Source organism: Epinephelus moara, chromosome 21 (assembly GCF_006386435.1).
Source record: "Epinephelus moara isolate mb chromosome 21, YSFRI_EMoa_1.0, whole genome shotgun sequence".
In the NCBI taxonomy this organism is placed as follows: Eukaryota; Metazoa; Chordata; class Actinopteri; order Perciformes; family Serranidae; genus Epinephelus; species Epinephelus moara.
The window spans coordinates 24,434,945-24,460,532 of NC_065526.1; the positions used below are offsets into that span (position 1 = coordinate 24,434,945).

The 25,588-nt window shown below is 42.1% G+C and overlaps 3 protein-coding genes across 5 annotated transcripts in view; all 3 read left to right on the forward strand.

Annotated features, from left to right (window-relative positions):
- The window catches only part of LOC126408757 (receptor-type tyrosine-protein phosphatase F), a 188,402-nt gene extending 185,193 nt beyond the window's left edge, over positions 1-3,209 (forward strand). For all 3 annotated transcript variants that reach the window (XM_050074419.1, XM_050074418.1, XM_050074420.1), the window contains one exon: positions 1,269-3,209. In XM_050074419.1, coding sequence (XP_049930376.1) covers positions 1,269-1,337 — 69 coding nt within the window. In that variant the 3' untranslated portion in view covers positions 1,338-3,209. The remainder of the gene's footprint in view (positions 1-1,268) is intronic.
- A 3,772-nt stretch (positions 3,210-6,981) lies between these two features.
- larp6b (La ribonucleoprotein 6, translational regulator b) lies at positions 6,982-8,307 on the forward strand. The gene is made up of 3 exons (XM_050033509.1): positions 6,982-6,998; positions 7,076-7,262; positions 7,393-8,307. Exons 1-3 carry the CDS (start codon positions 6,982-6,984, stop codon positions 8,305-8,307), a joined length of 1,119 nt encoding a protein of 372 aa, XP_049889466.1.
- A 2,601-nt stretch (positions 8,308-10,908) lies between these two features.
- On the forward strand, positions 10,909-21,933 carry LOC126382758 (neurturin). Its single transcript, XM_050032812.1, has 4 exons — positions 10,909-11,027; positions 11,179-11,617; positions 17,526-17,859; positions 19,639-21,933. The coding sequence occupies exons 3-4, from the start codon at positions 17,553-17,555 to the stop codon at positions 20,073-20,075; spliced, it is 744 nt and encodes a 247-aa protein (XP_049888769.1). The 5' UTR covers positions 10,909-11,027; positions 11,179-11,617; positions 17,526-17,552; the 3' UTR covers positions 20,076-21,933.
- Positions 21,934-25,588: the final 3,655 nt, after the last annotated feature.

Here is a 25,588-nt window from a genome sequence, read left to right on the forward strand (position 1 = left end):
TATGAATTTCTTTTTTCTGACGTTGCAAAAAGTAAGTCTTTTTTTTTTTTTTTTTTTTTTTTACCAAATGCCCCTCATATTAACACCCCCCAGATCAGGATAGTGGAACCAACAACACTGATATTTTCCATTTCCATTCCATTTAACCAAGATTTTGTGGCATGGCTAAAACCGGTACAAGGCTATGCTCGGAGGCTTAGTGTATTCACGCAAAAGGTTTTTAACTCAGCCTCAACGAAGTGGAATACAGAGTGAGAAATACAAAATCACCAAGAAAACTTGTCAACAAATGCCAACATGAACTCATTTTTGTGATAAGATAACCATTGGGGCACAGTTGTCCTTAACCCTACATAATTGATGTCAGTCCTTTTTTTTTTTTTTTTTTTCCAAAAATTTTGTTATTGTAGAATTGGTCTTAAATTTATTATGAAAGGCATTAAAAAAGTCTCAAGAAATTTTTAATCTAACTTGCCATAACCTGTAGGAACCCTGTTAGGGGCTGTACATATGCCTTGTCTTTAACTGCCTGGAAAATGCAAGGTCGGACACTGGGCGCTACTTTTGAGCCTTTTTTTTTGAGCCAGCTTTCATAAGCGCAGCAGCAGGTTGCGTCTGAGGTTGCTAAGCAACCTTAACAGTCACCGTATCATAGCCTGTTTACCTCAAATCCTTAGTGTAGAGCTGATCTTCTTCGAGGCACCGTGTATGTGTGTGGGCATATCGTCTGTGGGACAGTTGAATAGCTTTTATAGCTCTGCACCAAAATGAAAAACTTTTCCATATTTACGGAAGAAGGGAATGATATCTGTCGGCTGTGATTGGTTGTTCCTCGTCACATGACATGCAGTGCACGCTGCTGCGATCCGAAAAGTTGAACTTGGTTTATCTCGGGGCACAGCCGTTGGGCCCTGAAAAATAGCTGCTCAGGAATGCATGCGCGCCGAGACGGCATTGCTGTGGCATTTAAGAGTACCTGCCACGCGGCCACATTGAAGACAATGAATTTGAGGGTGCAAAAAATGCGGCCCCCTAAGACAGATGAGGAAAAATGCCCCCCAAAAAAACTATTCAACACGGAAAAACTGGAAGAAACCTTAGGAAAAGCACAAGGACAAGAATATCTCTCCCAGGACAGACAGATGTGCAATATAAGTAGTGTCAACAGAGCAGACCAGAAAAATAAAACTGTGGGTTTGATATGTGATATTCCAGACATGCATGCAGACTGTCTTACTGAGGCTTCTTCTTCTTCTCCTTCTCTCCAGGACCAGTACCAGTTGTGCTACAGGGCAGCATTGGAGTACCTGGGGAGCTTTGACCACTATGCAACATAACCACTCCCACCGAGCAGCCTCCCTGGTCAAACCTCTCAGGAGTGTGCCAAGTGTCCCATCTCAGCCACCATCCACTCACTTGACCCCCTAAAACCCAACCCCTCGCAGCTACCGGAGGGGAGGGGAAGAAAGGGACACGCTTGCAGACCCGGCGACGGGTTTAACCAATCACAGAGATCCACGCCGACTTAACCAACCACATGAGATTTTGCTTTAAAAATAATAAGAGAAACATTACAGTGACTATGACAAAAATGACAACTCTTGTACAGATGCGACAGCGCAGACTGGCAGCTCGCCTCTCTGCTCTGTCGAAGCCAAACCTCCCTGATTGTCAAAGGCTACTGGTAGCACTAAGAGAGCACTCTCTCTGTTTTTTTGTTTTTATTTTTTTTTAATTATATTGTCAATATTATGATTCATTATGTCAAATGTTATTGTTTAGTATATTTGTTGTTTTTAATAATCATTTTAACATCAGACATTTCTTCTGTCTTAAACTGCCCAGCCTGGGGCGTGCATTATTGTCATAATCGGTACTTTTTTTTATTTTTACTTTTTATTTTAGGGTACTTTAGCACAAGGGACATGTATTTTTAACACGTTCCTAGATACTAATACAGGAGGACCACTGTTCTCTGAGCTGCTGTCAGATTTCTTTTCGTCACATGATATAATTGTTTTATTCACTATATGTGTCATAAACATTTTGTTTGGTCTTATTCAGTTCAATAGCTCAAAAAATTGCCTTTTGACTCGCTGTTTTGGTTAAAGAAAAAAAAAATCTACTTTGAGGAAATTGATTTCAGAGCACACACTTGCTAAAGTCTGGCCTGTGAAAGTGGTAGCTACTTATAAAACAAGAAGTGAATTAGCTTACAAGAGACTAAATCAGAGGTGTACAGAAATGGAAAGCACATGATTTCTACGTGTTATTTTGTTTGTTTTGTTTTTCATCAGAAGCCTATGGCATTGAGGCCTTCATACTCCACAGCGGAGAACTTACCTGAGGAAAACAGACTTTTGTACCCAAAGGGTAGTTGACAGAAAATAAACTCCCTGATCTCTGAATAAAGTTGCTCTTCAAGTCCCTCCCATCTCCTTGCTGCCCATTAGCCTGGTCAGTTTGCTGGAGTTGAGCCACACAGACCGAAAGGAGCGGAAGTGGTTCACATGGGCTGAGGAGTAGAGCCATCAACGCTGGCACCTGTACAGAATCAACCATTCCTACCAGAGGGAAAGAGACTCGGCCCTTTGGACTGAAACCTGATATTATTTTATACAGAAATAGAACTATAAATATATATATAATTATGATTGATTATATATATGTACAATTACACATAGATATATACACAGCTTCAAAGGTATATTGTTAAAAAGGATTAATTCTGCTGATCTACCAACCCTAGAGACACTGCAGAGAGCCTGCTGTCCTAGAGTGTGTATTAATGGAAACACCGTTGTATCTACTGTACTACCATAGTAACTTCGACAGCTGGTTGTCCGTCTGAATGAGGAAAAACAGCACAACCCCCCACCCCACCCATCAACAATGGACGACTCCTCACTCAATCGCACCACTCAAGCACACATCTTCTCCCACACGAGCCGCAGGAGGGGAGCGTCTGAGGGCGACACGTTGTGGTGGCGGTGGTGGTGGAGGCGGCGGTGGGAGGGAGGGGGGACTTGAATACGCTGGCGAAAAACTAAAAATGTTCATTTTTACCTTGTGAATGCTTAGTGCTGTAGGGGTTCGATCTGTTGTACACACAGTCTGTTTTCTATTTGTTGATAAAGAACTGGAATTTAAAAAGAAACTGTTGATGAAAAAAACATTGATGTTAATAAAGTTAAATAATTGGGTTTTTGTACAAATCTTGGCTTGTGACACTTTGTTCCTTTATCCTGTTGTTTGGAAAATGTGAACGGTCAAATTCTTAACCGATAAATCCTTCATAGTGTATGCTTTTGCTTCTATCCTTCACCCCTCGGCATCCCCAAGGGCCAAGAGTTTATCTCCTGTTTCCAGGAATGTTGCCTGTTGAACTGCCCAAAAAATATTTCCTGATGTATGACCACCATGTCCTTTGTTACAAGCTTTCTTGTTCCAACGATGCAACTTAATGTTCACAAAGTTTAACGTGTGTATGTGTGTGTGCTTGTGTGTGTTTGCAGGGGTGTAGTTAGGAATTCTGAAGGCTTTCTTCCACATCTCACAAACTTCAAAGGAGTTGGCCTGGTTGTCATGGAGATGGCTTAGTTGTCATCAAGTTATCAAGGTAATTTCAGCTAGGATTTTGTTTTGTGTTTGTGCGCTTCTGACAGGTTTAATGTGGGTGAGGCCCTGTAGGAGAAAGATGATGTCACTTATTTCCTTGGACCAATCATAATCTAACAGTAAAATAATTAGGATGTTGAAATAATCATAATTATGTTGCTAATGTTACCATGAAGACACCTATACAGTCTTGATGTAGCAGATTAGCTCAGCCTATGTCAAAAACCGTTCTTATTTACTATGTAGAGCACTGTATTTAATGGACGCCATTTTATGCAAATGTCCCAATTCTTGGTGTAAAATGTATCTGCTATACAGTGCCCTCAAAACCAGTATCATCTATCGCATGTACATTATGTTCTACTAACAATCCCACAGCGCAGAGACAGTTGTTGGGTTGTTTACTTATGTTTCCACAGAGATGCCATTGTCAATCACATCAGATCAAACCACACCCACACAAACCTGATGAAGCAGACGTGTCTGGTTTTTGAGTCTTAAAGGGACAGTTCACCCCCCAAATCAAAAATACAAATATCACTTCTTAACTGTGGTGCTATTTGTCAGTCTAGATTTTTTTCGTGTGAGTTGCCATGTATTGGAGATATCGGCCGTAGAGATGTCTGCCCTTTCTCTAATATAATGGAACTAGATGGAACTTGGCTTAGGGTGCTCAAAGCGCCAAAAAATACATCTGAAAAAACTCGACAGCAATGTGTCTTTCCAGAAACCACGACCTGGTTACGCAAGATAATCCACAGACCTTGTTGTGAGCAGTTTCATGTAGGAACTATTTTCTTTCTAATGAGCTATGCCTAACCGTATCACTGTGTGCTTCTACTGCTAGGTTACCTAGCACCTCTGAGCTAGCTATTGTTTCAGGTCAGCCATGGAGGACGCCTTTAATGTTTACATCTCACGCTGTCATGAACTTAAAGGGATAGTGCACCCAAAAATGAAAATTCAGCCATTATCTACTCACCCATATGCCGAGGGAGGCTCAGGTGAAGTTTTAGAGTCCTCACATCACTTGTGGAGATCCAAGGGGAGAGGGGGTAGCAGCAAAACTCCACCTAATGCAGGCTGACAGCGCCCCAGATTCAAACATCCAAAACACATAATTGAAACCAGGCTTCAGGACACTTAGATCACTTTGGACGAGCAGTATGGAGATATTTTGTGGTTTCAATTATGTGTTTTTGGACGTTTGAATGTGGGGTGCTGTAAGCCTAGGTGGAGTTGTGTTGCTACCCCCTCTCCCCTTGGATCTCCGCAAGTGTTGTGAGGACTCTAAAACTTCACCCGAGCCTCCATCGGCATATGGGTGAGTAGATAACGGCTGAATTTTTATTTTTGGGTGCACTATCCCTTTAAATAGCGCTACAGGTAAGAGGAAAAATCTGTATTTTGATTGAGGTGAACTGTCCCTTTAAGCTCTTATCATATAATATCTAAAGATGATTTTAGCTAGATTTTATTGCTTTACTTGACTTTTTTATTTCTTGTTATTTTGGAGGGCCTTTAAAACTGCAACAGCATCTGTGCTCTTTCTATCTGTGTGTATTTATGCAGATGTGTGTGTGCGCATAGCAAGACTTCATCATCTCCAGTCCCCTCAGTAACTTGCTCAGTCTGCTTCTCAACAGCGGCCCACACAACCAGTGAAATCACTGCCGTGTCACATAACAGTCACGCAAAAGGAAAGGTTGGATTACTGTATCTGGGAAAACCTGCAAAGGTCTGATAACATATGGAGGATATATTAATTAAAACACAGAAATAAATGGGCAGCAGATGGATTTGTTGTCACAGTAATATGCTGAAGAGGAATTATTTCAAGACAAAAGCACACAAACAGGATATAAAACTGGATTTAAGAAATACTATACAGTCGCTGGTTTATACTGAAGTGCTGCTGTGTGTTGTGCATCTGGGAATTCAGAAATGCACAATTTCATAAGTGTCTTTTGATTTGATTGTGCACTTAGCTCTGAGCCACGTTGCAGAAATCCATGCCTTTGATGATGTTGCTCTTTTGTGTTTTAATATTAATACTGATGCATTGCTGTTGTTTCTGTTGTGCAGAGTGTGCCTTAATTTTAGCAGTTATAATATCCTTATGCTTATGACAGCTAATAGTTTGTTGACAGTTTCCCTTTTTTTAACATGTATCAAACATTTACTCACGTATATATATAAAATTATTACCCATAACACAAATTACATCTCATATGTTTGAAAAAGAGTAGGAGGAAGTATACACTTATTATTTCCCACAACTTCTCTGCTACCCATCAAATAATTAATTAACTTTATCTCACACATATAAGTCTGAGTCATTATTAGCAGTAGAGGTTAGGCCGGGAGACAGGTCCAGCCCTCATGATGTTTTCTGCTTCCTTTTTTTCATGATTATTTCCTGTTAGCCTGTATGTACCCTGGGCCATCATAACTTGATAACTAGCACCCCCAACTTGGGGCCGTTTGGTCTCAGGGGGCACCAGACCCCTTTTTGGGGACATGTTTCTATGGTGAAATTATGTAAATGCAATTATTAGGGCACTACGATAGCATAAATAGTTATACAAGTATGAAATTTGGCAAGGAGTATCCTGACTCAAATTGGTAAGTAGCAAAAAAAGATTTGTGGGCTTGCTGCCATTCTATTTCAAAATATCACACACAATATCCCTAATAAACAAAAAAAATGACTCACCGAAAATGATTTTTTCTTTCATCACTTTGTGTTTAATATCACTGCTTCACTTGTAAATAGAAAATTTCCCAAGTTGATAAGCTTCAATTTGAGCCCAAGTCGATTTCTATCTTGAAAATTACACTTGTTTTGGCCTAAATTTGTCACTATAAAATCAGAGAAAATGGAATTTTCAGTCTTTAAGCATTCAGGGAATCTACTTGCCAGCAATGTGAACCTGCAAGTGTTGAGTTCCCCAAAGTTTTATGTAAGAAATGTACAGAATGGGTCCCCAGCATTTAGAAACTGGTGGATACTAAGAAATAAGCATATGTCAAGAAATATACACAATTAGCATAATTAGCATGATTAGCATAATCACCTATGTGATTAGATGGTATCTTAGAAACAGAATGACACACAAATTCTATTTCTGTTGGTGTTATAATTTAGTTTGGAATTTTGCTTGTAGCATTTTCCAAATTTTTGTTTTGTATCCCACTGAATCAGTTGACATTGTGGTTGTATGAACTGTGTCCAGGTGCATTTTTCCTCATTCAGGAGTATTAACTGTATCTAGCCTGCTACTTTTCCTTAATACCCGTCTTTACTTTTCTAAGAAACAGCTCAGTGACCTGTTATCACTACCGTTTGGAGATACCGATACCATGAGTAATCCGATTGGGTAAGGAAATTAGAAAACATATGGTTGACTAATCTACATTGCAGTATATCATGATGCTGAGTTGTGTGTCCTTGTAGAGATGATGCACAATCTGCTCAAGATGAAAAGGACCGTGAAGGTGAGTTGCTCTGCTTGAAGATTAAAGCCCACTTGGAGGATTTGCTCTCCGACAGCCACCTGGCAGAGGACGGCTTCCTGCTGAAGCATGTGCTGAAGAACAAGCAGGGCTACGTCAGTCTCAAGCTCCTCACTTGCTTGAGAAAGGTAAGGTAATATCACTCTCTAACAATAGCAAGATTTGATGTACTTTCTGTGGTGTTTACATTCCACCAGTTTGAATAAAATGAATACAGTAAAATGCAAATAAAGCTGAGGTTGCCTTTGTTTGTTGCAGATAAAGGTCCTGACCACAGACTGGCACGTAACTCTAGCAGCAGCATTGTGCTCAGAAACTCTGGAGGTGAATGATGAATGCACCAAAGTGAGGCGGAGAGAGCCGCTTCCCAAGTGGCTGCTGTGTTCCCCCACCAGCAAGCTTCTCCTCGCCTGGAACTTTATTGTGGAGGAAGCTGGAGAAGACGCAGCTGCCCAAGGCCTGGAGCACCCTTCTCTCGCAGAGAGGGCTCTCCAAAAGTTCAGTGCTCATGGCAGCGTTACTTCACTCTGGATCCTGCGTCCTGGCAAAGAGCTCCCCATGGAGCTGCAGTGCTACACCAAGCGTCACAAAGAGCTCAGCCAACACTTGTGTGCAGTGGTGAAGTTTGATCATTTGGAGGAAGTTCGTAAAGCCTACAATGCCCTAAAAGCAGAAGAGGAGGAGTCTAACAGTGAGGGCATGCGTGTGGTATGTTTGGGATTCCAGTCAATGCACCATGTCACCAAAGACGAACCAGCAGAGGAAAACAATGAGGACCAATCTGGGGACACACCTTCCCAGAAAAATCCACTGGAAACCTCAGAGGATTCATTCCAGGAGGAACCCTCTTCGCCAGTTAAACTTTCTGACGAGACTCCAGACACATCTCAGCCCCAAAAGCCCTCGGATAATTCCATGCGAAGAACCTCTGAGCAGATCTCCACCAGCTGTAATAACCAGCCCTTCTCCAGTTTGAATCAGAGGTACAGTAAGAAGAGCTGGTGCTCTGGAGACTGTGATAAAGAGAATTCTCAGAGCCCATGGGTGCTGAGGCGCAGAAATGCAGCCGGTGCTGGGCACATGCACGCGCCTGTCTTGATGCAGAGAGTGCTGCGTCAGCCCTTCGGCCCTGATGGCACCAGGGGCTTTCAGGCCAGACTGAAGCTGCTGTAGCAGGAAGAGCTCAAACTCTCTCTTGGAAGTAGTAACACCACCTGCGCAGAATAACTGAATAACGCAGATTTATGGAGCAACTACACAAATTAAAAAGCTGTTTAGGAAATAAAATATTTTTTGCATTAAACAAAAAAAAAAACGCTATCCAGGTCTTGGTATCTCTGTTAGTGGGAGATGTGTTTATTCTGGGGTACATGTAGTTGTAAATCACTGACAGATGGGGGCAGCATTTAGCTGTGTTCATTACTGTGTGATTTTAAACACTCACTTTGTCCTTGTCAAGCTGTAATTGCGTAGGAGGTAAATACTCTGCAAAGCATGTAAATAGACTACAATACATATTAGCCAGAGGTACAAATTGTTACACAAACTGAGGTGTTAGAGTACTAAAGTAAAATGTCTCTGAATCCACACAGGCCCTGTTATGAAACACCACTGGCCTCTGCGCCCCACCTCAGCTCGTTTGGTCACAACTGCAAATTGCAATGTATATTTGTTCTTGGGCCAGGATTGATTTACCTTGTTACCACGTTCTCCATGAAAGAGGTGTCGTCTTTCAACATGAAACGCTCAGAAAAAGAGCCCTCATTGTCCCACTGCATCTTTTCACGAATGCCTGTTTAGATTTTGGTTCTCTAAAAAGTAGTTTTCCATTCTCCGAGATGACATTTGGCTGAAGGCTACTTGTCCAATCATCAAACCACATCTTGTGCAAGACAAGCGTAGTAGTAAGGTTTGTGCCTTATTTCCAGCCTTTCTAATGACACCTCAACTGGAATGGTGTGTTTATAGTGTTACTGATTGAGGGCTTCCTTAAAATCTTGCCCAAACCTAAACAAAATGTGTTTCTTCACTCATCCACGCCCAGTGGAAAAGATTCAATCCGATGTGTATGGGATTCTATCATATTCAAATTGGAAACATACCCTGCTGTTGTTGTTTTTTTTGTCTCTTGTATATGCCAAACGTCAGACTGTCTTTATGGCTAATGTAATCTTAGCTGTTGAGTGAGACTTTACATTGTATACGGATCAAGTGTGTCACTCTTATTGTCTCTGACTTGCTGTAGCAATTAACAGCTGTTGGAGTTTTATTGCAGCAGAGGCTGGTCTGCAAAAACTTTACACATCTGCGGACAATATGTATAGAGTAGAAATCGTTCCTCCCTGATGTCAGGAAATGTTTCTGTGCTGATAGTTCCTTTTCAAGGCTAGAAAAGCACGATATACCCTGCTAACTGGAAGTCATTATGCTTTTACATAGGTTTCCCTAGCCAGTAATTGAGGGGTATGTCAAACAAGTTAGTTGTAATAATTCTCATGTTTTCTCAGTTTTTTGGGGAAGGGATCTGGATAATTTTGCACCTGCTGACTGAAGTATTTGCAGCGTGAAAATTGAGCACAAATGTCCTGATTTGTGGCAAAGAGTTACATTTCAGGTCAGCGCTGAAGTGTTCCATCAGTGAAAAGGAGAGTTTGTGTTGGCTGCGCTTCAAACTTAACATGAAATCTACACTCTGGGTCACTGAGATAACACCCTTAGAATATCCATCAATACACATTTCTGGTGTGAGACAAAGCTTAGGTAAAGATTCCTTTGGTTTTTCCCCCTTTCTCACAGTCAACACTGAAGGAATTTTAAGTCCTAGAAAGTTAACGCGAGGCCACATCTCCGCCTCACTAGTGGAACTTTGCAAAGCGTGATTTGTGTATAATTTGGCCCGAGGATATCAGAATGACTCATGGCGGTAGAATGAGATGTTTGTTCGCAAATAATTTGTTTCCTGTTGTGGCGCTGACTTCATAGCAGAGATCGCTGCTTTATTTCAACATCGTTGGCTGTGGACACATTTCTAAAACCATCGCTTCTGCTTAGATCAACATTGTACCTGTAGATTTATTTGACTGGTTTACGCTCCCCAAACAGCACATGCAAGACTTTGTGTATCTCCCTCGTCTCTCCCTCCCTCACGCACCGCTTCACTTGTCTCCAAACTGGTTGGCCTTTGTTTATACATGACTGACCCCGCACACCTGACGCATTTCCCCCGTGGATGGGGTATTTATTTAGATTGCAGTCTGGAGTGCCTGATACCTTCCAAAAGCACAACCATCTGCTCCTCATTTGCCGCTCGAGGCTCAAGGGCTATAATACTGGTTTGTATTGGAGGGGACGTGAACGTGAGATTCTCAACAACAACATCCCTGGTTTTATCTCAAGCCAACTGTAGATTGAATCATCATGAAATACCTCCGCTGTGATAATTCCATTTAACTGGGGTTAGTGTTGTCTTAGCACCATTTAAACCAATTGTGAACTTTCCTAATTCTCCCTAAAAGATTGGAAAACACTTGCTTCGGCAGACCCCTTCTGATCTGCCCAATTGAGGCTATTACCAATCGCCCACTTAAGATGGCAGACTCTCTAGCGGCAGAAGGTAAATGTAAGCCCTTGCTCAGGCCAAAGCATCCTTTAGTGCTCCTGGAGCTAGAGCCAGGGAGATTATCATGTCAGGAGTAATCCGACTCGGCCCACAAGCACAACTATGGAGGAGGAGGAGCAACAGTTGAGGGGGGGAGGCAGGAGGCAGAGGCATCAGAGAAGCTCTCTGCTCCACTTACGGTAACCACGCTCTCCCTCCTCACCCTAACCCATCTTCTCAACCCGCAGAGTTCCCCTCCCTGGAGCTGAAGAGAAGACCTGCTGCTGGAAAGGAGGTAAGGAGATGTGCATTATCTTTCCAATTGTGCTGCTGTGTGCAGATAGAATGATCCAAAGTGGAGTTTGACAACAGATGGAATAAAAGTTGAGGCATCTGTAAGATCTGTTTGCTACATGGCAATGTTTTGCTCTGTTCCTCTGTTTCAGGTTTGGATTTGTGCAAAAAGGAGGACCAGAAGTTTTGCATGGAGATCCGTGATGACAGAAGTTTTCTGAAGTGAACCAGATGCCAACTCAGTGGCTTCTCTAAACACCCAGCTCTCCTCTTTTTGAATGGATCAACCTGAGTGCCATGAAGCGCACGCTTACATTCAGAGGAATGCTCATCTTGATCTTTGCAACCTAAAATCTTTCAATGGAAATGCAAATATGATAAAAGAATAATAACAGTCTGGACCAGAATCAAGTCAGGACACCTCCCCTACTTGTAGGCACAGGGAGTTGTGATGATTTTCTGAGGAATAAGCAGGAATCCTGCCTTCGCTCCTCGCCTGTGATGATGATGGACTTACCCAGCCAGCACTTGCCTGTGGAGGTCAGCTGAAGACGACGCCACGCAGCTAAGTCTGGATTAGCCGGCCGAACGGTAAGGACACCACATCTTCTTTTGTTAGTTTAAGCCAGCAGCTTATGTGGAAGGTGTTAGGTGCCACTGACAGGGAAGCCTCACCAAGTGCTTGAGTGGCAGAAAACACACGTTGGATTATCTGTATCAACAAGCGGCCCTTGCTGGAACCGCATGTCAATAGCGCAGAGCGGCCTGTCACGAAATGTTTGCAGAGCGGTTACCATTTGATTACAAGGGGCATGCCACTATGTTGGACAAGCAACAAGAACAATAAATTATTATTATAATTTTCTTGCAGAATTTGAAGAACCTCTCACCGCAGAGACAAGTTTGTTTTGTCAGGGAGGAATATTTTCTTTTCCTGTCACTTATCCAGCATGGTGGTTTACCTCATTATCATGCGTAATTGCTCCTCAAATGCTCTCTGGCTTTCCTTTCCCAAAAGTTGGAGCACTTATTTGAACACTTACGAAATAGTGATTTCAGATAATTATTATTCTCTGCGGTCATCCCTTTAGAGATCGACTTTTTTTTTTTTTTTTTTTTTTGCAGAGCTGCACCTTTAATAGTTTAAATAATTAAAGGGAGCTGGATCAAATTGCTGAACTTGTCATCTGAAAATATAATGAAGGTACTCTGAGAGAAGCAAACTTGATGATACTCTCTGTGGGCATTTTTCTGAAGTGATGATCCCCTTCTCACTAAGCCCATATCATACTTAGAGATTATACTGTATCCAGCGGAGCCCCAAGAGGCCGGATAGAGGTTAAGCCTGAAGTCAAATGAGCCGTTCAACTGTCATAACCTGTCAAAGCTGGTCATAACTGGAGGAAACTGAAGGGGAAGGCTGAACTCCTGCACCGCTTGTCAATGTATCATCAGCACTTTTTGTCAGATCCTTGGCAAAATATACATTGTGAATGCAAATAATTAGTATGTTAGTAGTTTGAGGTGAGCACGGGCTTATAAACACGTAAAATGTCATCATATTTGAGATGTTTGTACTTGCATGTGCATGCTCGCATTGGGTCATATTTGAAAGTGGTATTCAGCGTGTGCCAGATGGCAGTCAACCTTTTGTAACAGCAACATCAGCGTGTTTAACATGGGTTTAGAGGTGATGCTGTTGTGTTAATAGAGGATCTGGCATAGACAGATTAGCAGCCAGAATAGCAGCTTATGGACTCTTCTTTAGAAAGTAGCCAAGACAACAATCATCAATCTTACAGCCAGCTCGCACAGAAATGATGAGGCAAGACGACGTTTTCCTGCAAAGCCTCATGTAAGCTCTTTGTCTGTTAGAAAGGCTATTTAAATGCATGTCAGAGCTACACCTTGACTCAACGCTTCCCAGAATAGCAAAGGGCAGACATATTGGGACAGGTGTCAAATGTGCATCTATAAGTGTATCTTCCCCCTCACACCTCATTAACGCCACTCTTAACAGCAACAGGTTTGAGTTGTGAGATTTCGTGCTAGGCTGTTGGGTCACTGGATTAATCTGTATAAATCCGTGAGATGTGATAGTGAAGCTTCCACGGTAAAATCAAATCTTTTTAACCACTCATCTCCATCTAGTACGTCACAAAGGTTGCAGGAATCTTGTTTAGTATTTACAGAATGTGTGTAAAAATGATCGCTGTATTTTGGCATCACCAACAGATGTTTTCAACCTTTTCTTCGGTCTCAATAATGAACGGCAGCTTTCCTTTTTAACAAGGAACAGGCTTGTTTTAATTATGCTTTGGTTACTGAGTGACAGAACGCGAGCCAACCGAAGCAGTTGCCCAGCAAAATTACAGCGCAGTCTAACCTAAGCCTTTTTCAGTTGCATTAGAACCAAGGCTGGATTTAGAACAGCCAATCCTCGGTTAGAACATCCACTTTATTTTACAGCCTTTTCGCCCACCCTGGTGCCAACACAACAGATCTAACTAACTGAACTCGTCACTTTTCCTCTCTATTATTCTGACTGAAAGCAGGACAGGTTTTGGAAGGAGAAGAAGAAGCGTCTGCTGGTGCTCTCTCTCGTTAGGCCCTGCATGCTGGTCTAACTCGAGTTAGAGGTGTCTGATGGATTAACACAGACGCACACACACATACAGTAAGGCTCGAGCTCCGCATCCAGTACTGCAGCCAGGTGTTAACCCACGTGACTGCAGATAAAGCCGGCAGGCATTAGTGCTAATCCCGCCCTGATCTTTGGAATATGTCCCTATTACCTCTCCAAGCACTCTCTAGCTGTCCCCAGGCCTCCTGATGCTCACTTAAGAGGGAAAAGACAAGACAAGGCCTCTCTAGGACTCAGTAAAGCACGTTGTTTCCTTGGAACAACACAGTAGGTGCCTTTCCCGCTGTTTGTTATGCTCCTCTGTTATCTTTTCAGTGCAGGTATTTATGGGGTGTGTTCACAGTAGCGCAGAGACAGGCGGTCACATGGGTGGAGCTGAGCAGGAACACAGCGTGGTAATAATGTTCTGTAGGTAGAGGCCTCGGGTTGTGCAGTGGCAAATACACAATGCTTAGACCTGTGGACATTTCTAGATATCAAGAAGCAGCAGTGTTATGTAAGATGGATTATCTAGTGTTGTGTGATGGTGCTGTTGGGAGTGTGTGTGCGCCCAGGAGGTGAAGTAGGTGTCTGGACAACAATGGAAGGTTAGACTTTGTCTTGATTTCTACACAAGCCCGTGCCATATGATTTGGGAAAAGTGAAACCACGCAAGTGCTGCTTGTGTGTGTGTGTGTGTTTATGGTATGTGTGAGTCAGAGGGAGGGTGAGTGAGACAGAACAGGCTGTATTTAGGGAATATATAGGAGCGGATTCTACACAGTGGTGAGGCATAAAAGTTGGTATCTGCTTTTTTTCCAGCACAAAGACGCTCTTCATTCATTTCCTTTCTCTGTGATCTTCTCCCGCTGTAATCATGTCACACTGGTCAAGATCCAAGCAAGCTGACAAGAAGGCACCCCCTGTCTGACGGCTTCATTCAGAAGTGTTAACCACAGACGCCCCTTATCCCCATTTTGACAGATCTCTAGTTCATCTTCCATAGGCTGTGGCATTCTGTTGAGTGTCTCCTTCTGGCACGGGAGGGAGGGGAGGACGCGAGTGCCATGCTGCTGTAATTACATTACCGCCGGCTTAGCAGCGCCATCGCCACTGACCCAATTATTCCTTGAAAACATCAATTTTATTGTGTCATTTGAAATAATGGCGATCTTTGAGGCACAACAAGAGCTCGGTTGAGGGTTGAGGATGGGGCTCCAACTGCGCGATGCATGCGTTGGAGGATACATAATGTCTCAGGAATGGCTTTGACAGATGGAGGAATTCGCAGCCAAGCAGTTCACTTTCATGGTTTGCCTCAAACATCTTAATGATCCTCTAGGACTGTTTTCACTCAGCTGGTAGCTCTTCAGGTGACATATGGCTGGCAGCAAACATCAGGTGTGCTCTTCTTACATACCTCATACTCACTCCCACTCTCACTAACAACACAAAACCCTAATGAGAACTTTCATGCGTGTAAACTTTGTCTTGTCTCCTTGTGAATGGATGATTTTCCAGCGTTTGTTTTGGGCCTCACACGTTGGACCGGCCTTATCTGCACAAACAGGAGCGTGCATGGGCACATCGGTGTGTCACTGATGCATTGTGAGGGCCAAACGTGTGGGAGCTGTTTTAGTTGTCTTTGCAACTCATCTGCACTTTTATGTCTCAGTTTGAGGATGGCTTTTCCTTCTGCTGGAGAGTCCTCAGGGGTTCCACTATATCCTCTGTGTTGTTGCTCCTTTCTGTTTGCTGGAAAACAGCAGCATTTGTCCTTTCAGGAAGTGGACTGCTCATTCATAGCTTTCCATTGCTCTCCTAAGAAAACACCGGTGCCCCTTCCCCCTATCAGTATCTGTATATTTATGTCCATGACAGCGGGAGGCCAGTGGTACATATTAAATGTCTGCGTGGATTAATCATCCACGACCATCTGAACAAGCTACACAATGCTCCTTGGCACTTTTATTGGCGCCAATCGACTGCAGATGGGACTAATGTCTTTCTGAGTGGAGTAATTATGACAATCAAAGTGTCTTCAGGGACATGAGATCGGTGTTTGATGACCAGGCTTCGTCCAGTGTCAGCGACTGAGGCATTGGAGGGCTCATCTGTTCTTTACGAGCTAATTGTTTTATCAAGATGAGCCACGGAGCCAACAGGCCACAGACACTGATGTATCACGGCCGTGTGAAACAGCCAACTCTGAGACTGAATAATTCTCCTGAACTGATCTATTAAAAGCATAACAAAACAATGATCTCATCCTTTGCCGTATATCATAACAAACCTGCTCATTTTAAATTAGAGATTTATCATATTTAGAGCAGGGGCAGGAAGATTTCTGGTGTTAGGAGTTGGTGTTGAACCAACAGAAACAAAATGAGACTTTCCACAGAGGCTTCTATTTATCATGTCTGCTAATTAAATACAACAGTGAGAGACGAACATCAGACATATAGCCGGGCACCGAGTAGCATTTTGCAGCAGCCGCAGCTCCACATTTGATTTACATAGACTGTGTCAAATGAGGTTGTTAGCTGAAATGTTTGACTTTCAAATGAATACCATTCTACCCCTCCATTGTGCAAAGGCTGCTTACCACGTCAAACCCATATGGAATTATGAGTGATGAGTCAAGCTTTGACTGATAGGACTGGTTATACCTGTTTATACGCTGTTTATACCACTGCAGCTCATGCGCACAGCTTCTTTGTATTTTCCCCACTGCGGTGTCCCAAAACAGTCAGACACTGTCGAGTGCTAACTTCAATTTGCATATAGTACTTCTCTTTTGTTTTACTTCCCTGCAAAAAGTTAATTCCACCAGAAAATGTAAACTTTTTGTGGCTAATGTGATCTGCAGGACACATGCTGAAAAATTCAAACTCCCAGTAGTTATTCACTTTGGATTTTTGTTTCGATACCAAGCTAGACAAAGATATGTGTCATTTTGTCCCATTGTAAACACTCCAGCAGGCTGTATATGTACACTACAGAATCCAGTCTGGCAAAACACTTTGTGAGGCCGGTCTGGATTTGCTGTTAGTCACTGCCAGTATACCATTTCCGGCTCTTGGGAAATGTTTTGCTCACTGGTGACATGATATGAAAAATACAAAGAAGTAAGGTTGTAAAACTTCTCAAATACCTGAGCCATGACAATAAGGAGGGAGAAAACACAACATATAACTCCTGCAAATGGAGTTTTTGTGGCTGCTGTGGTGCAGTGTCTATTGAAAGGGAGGGGCGGTATAAGATAAAGGGATGTACAAACACACATGTTCACTGTGGCTTCATCATACATAGCATTGTAAATAGGTGTGGTTCCTGGAAGGAAGGAATGGATTTCCCCCCCTCTAAAAGGATGGTTCAGGAACATTTACTTCTGCAAAGAAAGGTGTTTTTTCTCCAGAAATGAAGAGCTCACATTGTCATTCACATCAGGTATTTTTGATATGATACACAAACTTTTAAGAGGTTTCAAGGGGCAAGGGGTTGCAAAACTAATCCCGCCTGTATCAGTTCAAATAAGAAATTGCAGTTGTTTTTTTTTTTTCAGGCAGCCGCGATTAAACACACACTGCATTCTCATGTGTCAGCAAGAGATGTCAAGCTCGCAGATCATGAACCCACTTAGAGTGAAAATGAGCTGACAGCCGAATCAGAAAAAGTAAACTGACGGTAAAATAAAAGCCCCGGTGAGAGAAGTGGATTTATGGCAAGGTCAACTAAATGTGATGGCACAGGAGATAACAATTTTTGCATTGTTCTCTGTGCTTTAATGTGACAAGTTGAGGAGACTGTTTACACCACTGAAGGTGTAACTGCTTGAACATGTCTGACGTTTGTCCGTTTCGCTTCTCTCAACAGAGTTTCAATGCTCCTCCACGTTCTAAGATGAAGTTATGGAAAGGTGCTACTTTTGCCTTCATTCTCTGTGGCGCAGCCCTGTCCATCCTCCTCGTTAGAAACATGGCCACTATCGGACAGTTCAAACCTAAGACAAAATACCTGTACAAATATTCATCCTCATCAAGACAGTCTTCATCATCAGAATCAACCACCAAGACCTCACCGCCATCACCCTCATCATCATCATCATCAGCAGCAGCAGCAGCAGAATCAGCAGTGTTGTCCCGGCAGACGGGTGGTCCTCATCGGAGACCTCGCTCAACAGACGACATGAACTCTCTCCTCTCAGAGTGTAAGATAAACTGTTATTGTCTTCCCTCCTTGTCTGGTCTGGGATGAGGTGTCGTGTGAAAGGGCGGCTGTAGTTCAGACAAGACACTTTAGTACCTGACTCTGTTGTTTATGGAGCAGGTTTTAATAAGCTGCAGTCAATTAGCACCTCATAGTTCACTGGCTCTCCATAGAACTATTCTAACCTTCAGGAGAGGACGACACTTTCCTTTGGTTTCACACAGCCTCACTGAATGGCATTCATCAACTTAAAGGAATTCTTCACCCGCAAAATGACCATTTGTATATCAGTCATACAAATATGTTAGCCAGACTCCAATCCAAAAGGTATTTTAGAGAAAATGCATGTGATTTGGAAGCACTGAGCATACAACTGGATAAATGAGACTTGGATTACACTGCACGAGTTGTGTGAGGATGTTTTGATATAGTTTTGCTGTCATTAGAAATGGAGGAATCTAGCAGCAACCTCCAAGTGTGACAAATGAAGCCAAAAACTGCAGATCATCAAATAGCCATTTGAGACTGGCTCCAAAACGGGGCAAATTCCCAAAGACCACCATGTCAAAATGCCCAACTTTACAGTAGAAATAAACATGTTTACAGCCTGGTACAAAGAAACGTTTTGGTCTCTATAGCTAATTTCAACATTCATAACAACTGTACACGGGCTGTTTTTTTTTTTATAACTCACCTATTTCTATTTTATTTAGGCTTAAAGTTACACATATTCAAAGACAGGGCTGCTTAAATGATAAGTCTGTGACACATTGCTACAGTCTGTGAGACAGATCCATCATAGCCCCCAGTGCTCCGGGCTTGAATCCAATTTTTGTGGAATTACACCTTCTGAGCTCGTCACATGATGCCCTGCAGCCCAATAAGACTTTTTCCCATAGATTTACATTATAAAAGAGACACCTGTAAATCAGTGGATAAAGTCTTTTGAGCATCACAACCCCAGTGAAATGACTTGCTACACTGTCGGGATTCAATCCTTTCAGTCCGATAACATTTGGAGAGTCCAGAAGAGCCGCATTTTATCTCCATTCAAGTTAACGAAGCGCCAAACCAAAAGTAGCTGGCTGAGCTGATCTCTTGTGTGACGGCTCGATGGGCCGCACAGTGCAGAAGCAATAGCAGAAGCAGTGCCGATCATCTGGGTAATTTTATACGTGGCAGCTGAACCATTTTGGCTTCGTACGCGACTGAGCAACTCTCAAAGGAATGAACGGGGCCTTGTCTGCAATGCTAAATCCAGGTCTCTTTATACATTCATGGATCCACGCATCACTCCTCCACATCTCCAGCCTCTTGTACAAATATGGCTCCAAAAAAACGAGACGGCAGCGGCTAAAATGCCAAACTTGAGGCTTCAGAATGGGAGTCCACAAACCATGGCTGATGTCACGGTAGCTACCTTCATTATTTTTACAGTCTATGGGAGGACTGCAAGAAAAACAAAGTATTCTTCACAATCTCAGGTAACATGGTATCACTAACATACCAAAGGTAATTTTGTGGGTGAAGTATTCCTTTAAATAGGCCTCAGGGATGTCTGACTCTTTCTGTGATGCTGATAATGATAAGACTTATTTGTAGCTGTCATCCTGTCACTTAAAACAAACTTCTGTTCTTCTTTTTCCACACAACTTTTCATGATCCTTTCAAGTACAGTATGCTATCTCTGTGAATCAGATCTTTTGACTAAAGTACACAGAAATCAGATAATCCTTCTACAACCTGTTTACAGACGTGTGATTTATCTCCTCTCTGCCAGTTTCCATGATGTTCCAGAGCTTCACAGAGGGCGAGCTTCAGCATGTGGTCGGGACCTTGCTCGACAGGAAACGAAGGAAGAGCAGACGCCTGGGTGAGAACCAGGCCCGAAGGACTAAAAGAGCCCGGAGGCCTAAACCTTGCTCTGTGAGGGAGCTGGAGCTCACCGTGAGTGAACTGGGTCTCGGCTATGAGAGCGACGAGACGGTGCTGCTGCGCTACTGCAGCGGCAAATGCACGACCCACCGGCACAACTATGACATCACTATGGAGCACATGATGCGGACGGGCTTCAGGAAGAAGGGCCGCAAGGACAAGGTCAGCAACGGGCCCTGCTGCCGGCCCATTGCTTTTGAGAAGGACTTTTCCTTTCTGGACAACAAGAGCCGCTATCACACAATACAGAACGTGTCAGCGAAGAACTGTGGGTGTGTATGACCCAGAGACATGGGACCTCTTCATGCTGCTCTCGTCCTCCAGTGGAAGAGTTGCACGTGAATGCTGTTAAAAGACAAAACATGGAATATAATCTCAAGCAAAAGACAAAAGGGCGGGAATGTGTTTATGGCTGCTCGAGGGCAGCCTTTTTATGACAGGCAGGCTTGACTCTTTTTTGGGCGTCTGTCAACACAAATTGGAACCGAGTCACATTTACAGCAAGTGCTGTGTTTGTGTGGATTCCATGTAAAGAGACAGAAAATGACTGCTCACACCAAATATGTTTTTAATATCTTTTCTATCTGTGTAGTAACACTGTAAACTGTGGTGTAACAACAATGTAGCAACGTTATATCTGTGATATTACATTTGAGTCGTAGTACATGCGATAGATGAGCTATGAGTCACAAGGGACTATATTATTGCTGTTACTACACTTCATATCCATGGGCACTCCCTTCAGTAAATCCACATCTTGTAGTTTACATGATAAATGGTGACAGAAAATCACCTTCAGACAGGAAAGTGCTCAAAAATCAATTCCAAAGCCATATATAAAATAAAATAATATATAAGACACCAATGTTTACTTTAAACTCTGCACAGACAATTGGACAATTGACCTAAAATGTAATCTAGTGATCAGCTGTTTCCAGGAAGTGTATTGACCTAAAGGTGTGTTGAGTTATTGTTATCAGGGATCATGACTGCGACCTATTTCCCTGCTTGTATGCATTGCTGTTATTCATCGCAGTGTTATTACACAGGTGAAAGAAACAAGTTTTGTTGATACAAATTTGACGATGAAAGAAAATTCCTTTCCTATAGCTCCAGGTTTGAAACCCACCTTTAATTATTGTGTATTTTGATGTGTAGATTAACAACGAGGACTGGTTTCAAAACACATAAATACTCTCTCACTGGAACAACGTGAAAATTGATCCCATCTGCTCTCCGTAGAATAACTCATCACACACACTCATCACAAGAAATTGTCATTTCGAGTCTGTCTTTTTATACTTTCCCCAAATAACCCATTATTGTAATTACCCATAATCCTCTGGAATTATGTTCCACAAAGAATTGCCAAAACACACCAAGTCAATTCAACACGCATGACGAATTCACAAACGTAGATTCGCAAATATCTCACGTCTCAAGTTCCAGGTGATATAACCTCTTTAATATCGTCTCTGGATGTAATTTGTGAATGTTTACACTTTTAGCTAATCTGAGGCTCAGGTGTGAAAGAGAAGAAGAATGGTTTTAGTGATCAGTAGTGGCATGACTTTTTTTTTCTTGCTGATGGAAAACTATGACGTAGAGTGAGGATCTGGAAATGTGTTTGCTCCCATCCATAAGACCCTGTACCTTGCTATGATCCAAAGCCCACAGTGCAGCCTTCTATTGGCCCGTCGAATGCCTCCTTGTTGTATTGCCTGTTAGACTCTTAGAGGAAAAATAAGCTGTTGAAATGAATTATGAAGCATCTTTTTTCACCTTTTAAAAACTTTATTTGGTTTGAACCCATTGCAACTGTTTGCCTGAAGTACAGTAAATTATGTTTTTGTTTTGTTTTTTTTCCTGAGGAGGTGCAGTTGTGGGGTGCGGATGCGGTGCATCTTTATTGTAGTTTATATTGTATTTATTTGGGAAGTAAATTATGGTTTTGCATATTTATTTAGATTACCACACAGAAACGGGACAGCTTATTATCATTAAGCAACTGTGCCAAAAAATGTTTTATCTAACATTCTATATTGACTGCTGAATAAACATAATTTCAGAGGTATGGATGTTCATTATTTTGCCCAAACTGTCACTCTGTGGGTGTCAAATATTCTGTACTCAGATTGTATTTAAAATAAATACATAAATAAATAAAATAATAAAACTCTTATCAGTGGAGATGCTGTTGATAATGAAATACAGTAGGAAGGGGATCCCTGTGGGGAAAGTTAACGATCAGATGACACTGAATAAACCATATGGCAGATAAAAACACAACAGCTTTGTCATGCTAATATCTAAACGTTTCTCGATAATGCTGGTTCACTCAGCGAGGTTCCCATCTATTATACAGCAGCTCCGCAGCCCATGTGCTGAGCAGCAGTGATGACATAAGCTTATACAACAGGGCTTGTGACCAGGCAGTTTGATCCCTCCAGCAGGCAGGAAAAATCAGCAGGGATGTAACTGTGACACCTACTTATTTCAAATATGTATTAATCCTCAGCTGAAAATAGTACCCAACAGATACGCTATTTATTCTTATTTGAGAAACTTTCACTGAAAACAAGAGTGCCCAGCTGTTTTGGGAAATTACTGAAGCCGGGCTTGGGGTGAGTAGCACAGACAGGGTAGTCAGGAGGTAAATGAGGGAGAGTAATTTGGTTTGGGATTTGCTGAGAATAAGAAAAGAATTAAATAACACCAACCTTATCCTTTCAGTGAAATTACATAATTCAGCAGTGTGCACATTGTGTGGTTTGTAGATATTAAGAAGATGACCTTCAGGGAATGTGTTTTGTACAATGAATCCCCTTTTGGAGCAGAACGTTGTGTCTCAAATAAATAATCTCCATCTTAAGGGGTAGTTTCATCCATATTCAGACTGATGACAATAATAACCTCAGTGTATCGAGCTATGCAGAAGGTTTTGGGTTAGATTTGCACAGGTTTTTAGATTCAGCTTTCAGCTGTGAACTGTTTTCATAAAGACCTTGGTAGAAAGAGGTTCTGATTAAAACTGTTCATGGTGAGGTCTGTTAACAATGTCAGACTGAGCAGCTGTTTCATTCTCACTTTATTATTCAGTCTGATATCTGTCCATGTTAGCTGTTTTCGGTTTGTTTTGTCATAACAATTCAGTGACAATTTACTTATTTGTCCTGCCAAAGTAATTTTCACTCCACATAGAAGCTGTGCTGCGGTTGATATTTTCATGACCATGACAGAAATATGCAGATTTAATAGTTGTTTTTTTCTGAACGTACTTAAACTACATACAGCTGTGTTGATCTCATCCACGTGTCTCAATTTTTGCATCAATTTTTGTCACCATTTTCAGGGCTGCGGTACAAGAAGGGGATGTCTTCATTCTAAGTCCTAAAAAGCCGTGATTGGCTCGGTGCATTTTCAAACGTAGGAAACTGTCGGCAGTGAGCACAATAACACAGTGATGTGAATCACTGAAAAAACTCCAGGACCTCACTCGGATTAGAGGTAAAAATTATGGATAAACCCCGAGAAAGAAAGTTCTGTCAGGATGCATAGTTCAGTGTTGACGTTCAAACATCATACAGATGACAGATGAATTAAGTTGAGTCAGACTGTGTGCGGGAGCTTGTTTGCAATTCAAGGGAAAACTCCGGACATGTCATTGCAGGTAAAGCACAGGTGTAATTGATATCATTAATTGTAACTGCATTCCTCTCACATGTGTCTGATCCAGGGCCGTGGTATTGTTCATGCTGACTCACTGACATGACTTAGTGGGATACCGACATTGAGCACAGCCATAATGATTTAAGTAGTTAAAGGAACCCTTCACCCGCAGGATGAGCGTTTGTTTATCAGTTACTCACCCTGTGTCACCTTGAATTTCTGGGGAAATGTTTTCCCTGCATGCATCAATGAAGAATCAGAACACAGAGACCATTCTTGATGAATTTAAGAAGGGGGGGGGGCTGTGTTTAACAACAGCAAAACTATATCAAAACATCTGTTTACACACAACTTGTGCAGTATAATCAAAGTCTCATTTAGTGGTGCTTCCCAAAACACAGGCCATCTTCACTAAAACCTGACTATTTGAAACACTTACACATAAACAAGTCTCACACACGGAGTAGAGTGTCTTTGCAAGTGTGTTTGAACCCTGCTCGCTGGAAAGCAGGAGCACAGTTCAAACACATGTACTCTCCCATGTGTGGTACTCTTACTCTGTAGTGTTTTAAATATTACAGTCTAGTGAACATGCATGTGTTTGGAAAGTGCCGAGCATACGACTGGATAAAGGAGACTTACGCTGCACAAGTTGTGTGAGTTTGTAAGTGGATGTTTTGATATAGTTTTTCTGTTGTTAAATGTAGGCCCCTATGACTTCAGTTCATCAAGAATTTCCTCTATTTTGGCTTCTTTGTTCACCATGGAGGCATGTGAGAAAAAGGTTTCGTCACAAATTCAACGCAACACAGGGTGAGGAATTGATATACAAATGCTAATTTTGTGGGAGAAGCATTCCTTCGATTTTCCTGCTGGGAAAAGTCCAAATGTCTTTGCTGTTACTGTTACGGTTACGGTTAAAATGCACTCTCGGATTTCACTAACTGGGAGGAAGCGGGTTTAGAGGATGTGGTTTAACCAGAAAAGTTAAAAACAGCACCTCATGACAACCGTTTTAGTAGATTGAAAATCACATTTGATAATATACAACAGTGTTTAAGTATCTGAGCAGGAGCTTTGCTTCAAATCCAAGTCAGCACAACAAAGTGGGGCCAGAGGGTTCTCACGTGATGGCAGTGATATATACAGTACATACTGTGTTGTTTTGGAAATAACCTTTTCATGTGGAGGTAATTCAAGAACAATATTTGTTTGAAGTAGATGCCGGTCCTGCAGATGCCAGCTCTGACTTGGAGTCTTTATGAAGTAGAGTATATACAGCAGGTCCAGTGAACAGTAATAATGATACAGTGCTGTTTGTTGGAGGCAGGGTCTGTTTTCCAAGCTCACCCGTGCTACAAACCTGGACACTGGATATAAGTCATCCCAACTTAAATTATGTTATCACCATATTTGGCCCCCTGAGTGTTGGTCATACTCAGCAAGAGAAGGTCCTCCTGAATTATGTTTGCATGAAGACTTGTTTTCCCCAGAAGAAAAAATCCCAGAAAAGTCCAAAACTTACACAACTTCCTGCACAGTTTCAGTGATGCAACACCACCTCTTGGAGTTTACACCATGTCTGCAGGCACTGAGAGGTAACAGAAGTCAGCTTGAGTTATCAGAGTTTATAGTCGATCAGAGGCAGGTCACACGGAGTGATGGGGCTGACGGATGATCTGGGGTGGCTGTTGTATTTTTGTGAGTGAAAAAATAATCTTTCCCCCTTGGGTTTTATTTGGCCAAGCGGACCACATGTTTCAGTTTGACTGTGACTTACTGTATTTACTACAGCTGTGGGGGAGAAATGACTTCAACAGTTTGTATTTTGAGCAATTTCATATTTTAAAGCCAACTACGGGAATAGCAGAGATGTACGTGACTTGAACATCAAACGGTTCAGCCCTCAAACACTGAAATCCAATATAGAGAAGAATTTCCCCAAATAGTGTCAACTTTGACTCAAGTTACAGGAGCAAAGAGGAAGATTCGGAAAGCATGTTGTTTAGTTTATTAACGTCATTTCTTGGTATTTTTTTTAGCACCCAGAATATGCTTAAAATGTTTACAGCAGCAATAAAAGTGGAACCACTTTACCTCCTTTATAAACACATATTTCCGCTACT

Coding starts and splice junctions, on each gene's coding strand:
- larp6b (XM_050033509.1), top strand. Junction 7,263..7,392: donor TCCTCACTTGCTTGAGAAAG/GTAAGGTAATAT, acceptor TGTTTGTTGCAG/ATAAAGGTCCTGACCACAGA.
- LOC126382758 (XM_050032812.1), top strand. CDS start 17,553: ATGAAGTTATGGAAAGGTGCTACTTTTGCCTTCATTCTCTGTGGCGCA. Junction 17,860..19,638: donor GAACTCTCTCCTCTCAGAGT/GTAAGATAAACT, acceptor CCTCTCTGCCAG/TTTCCATGATGTTCCAGAGC.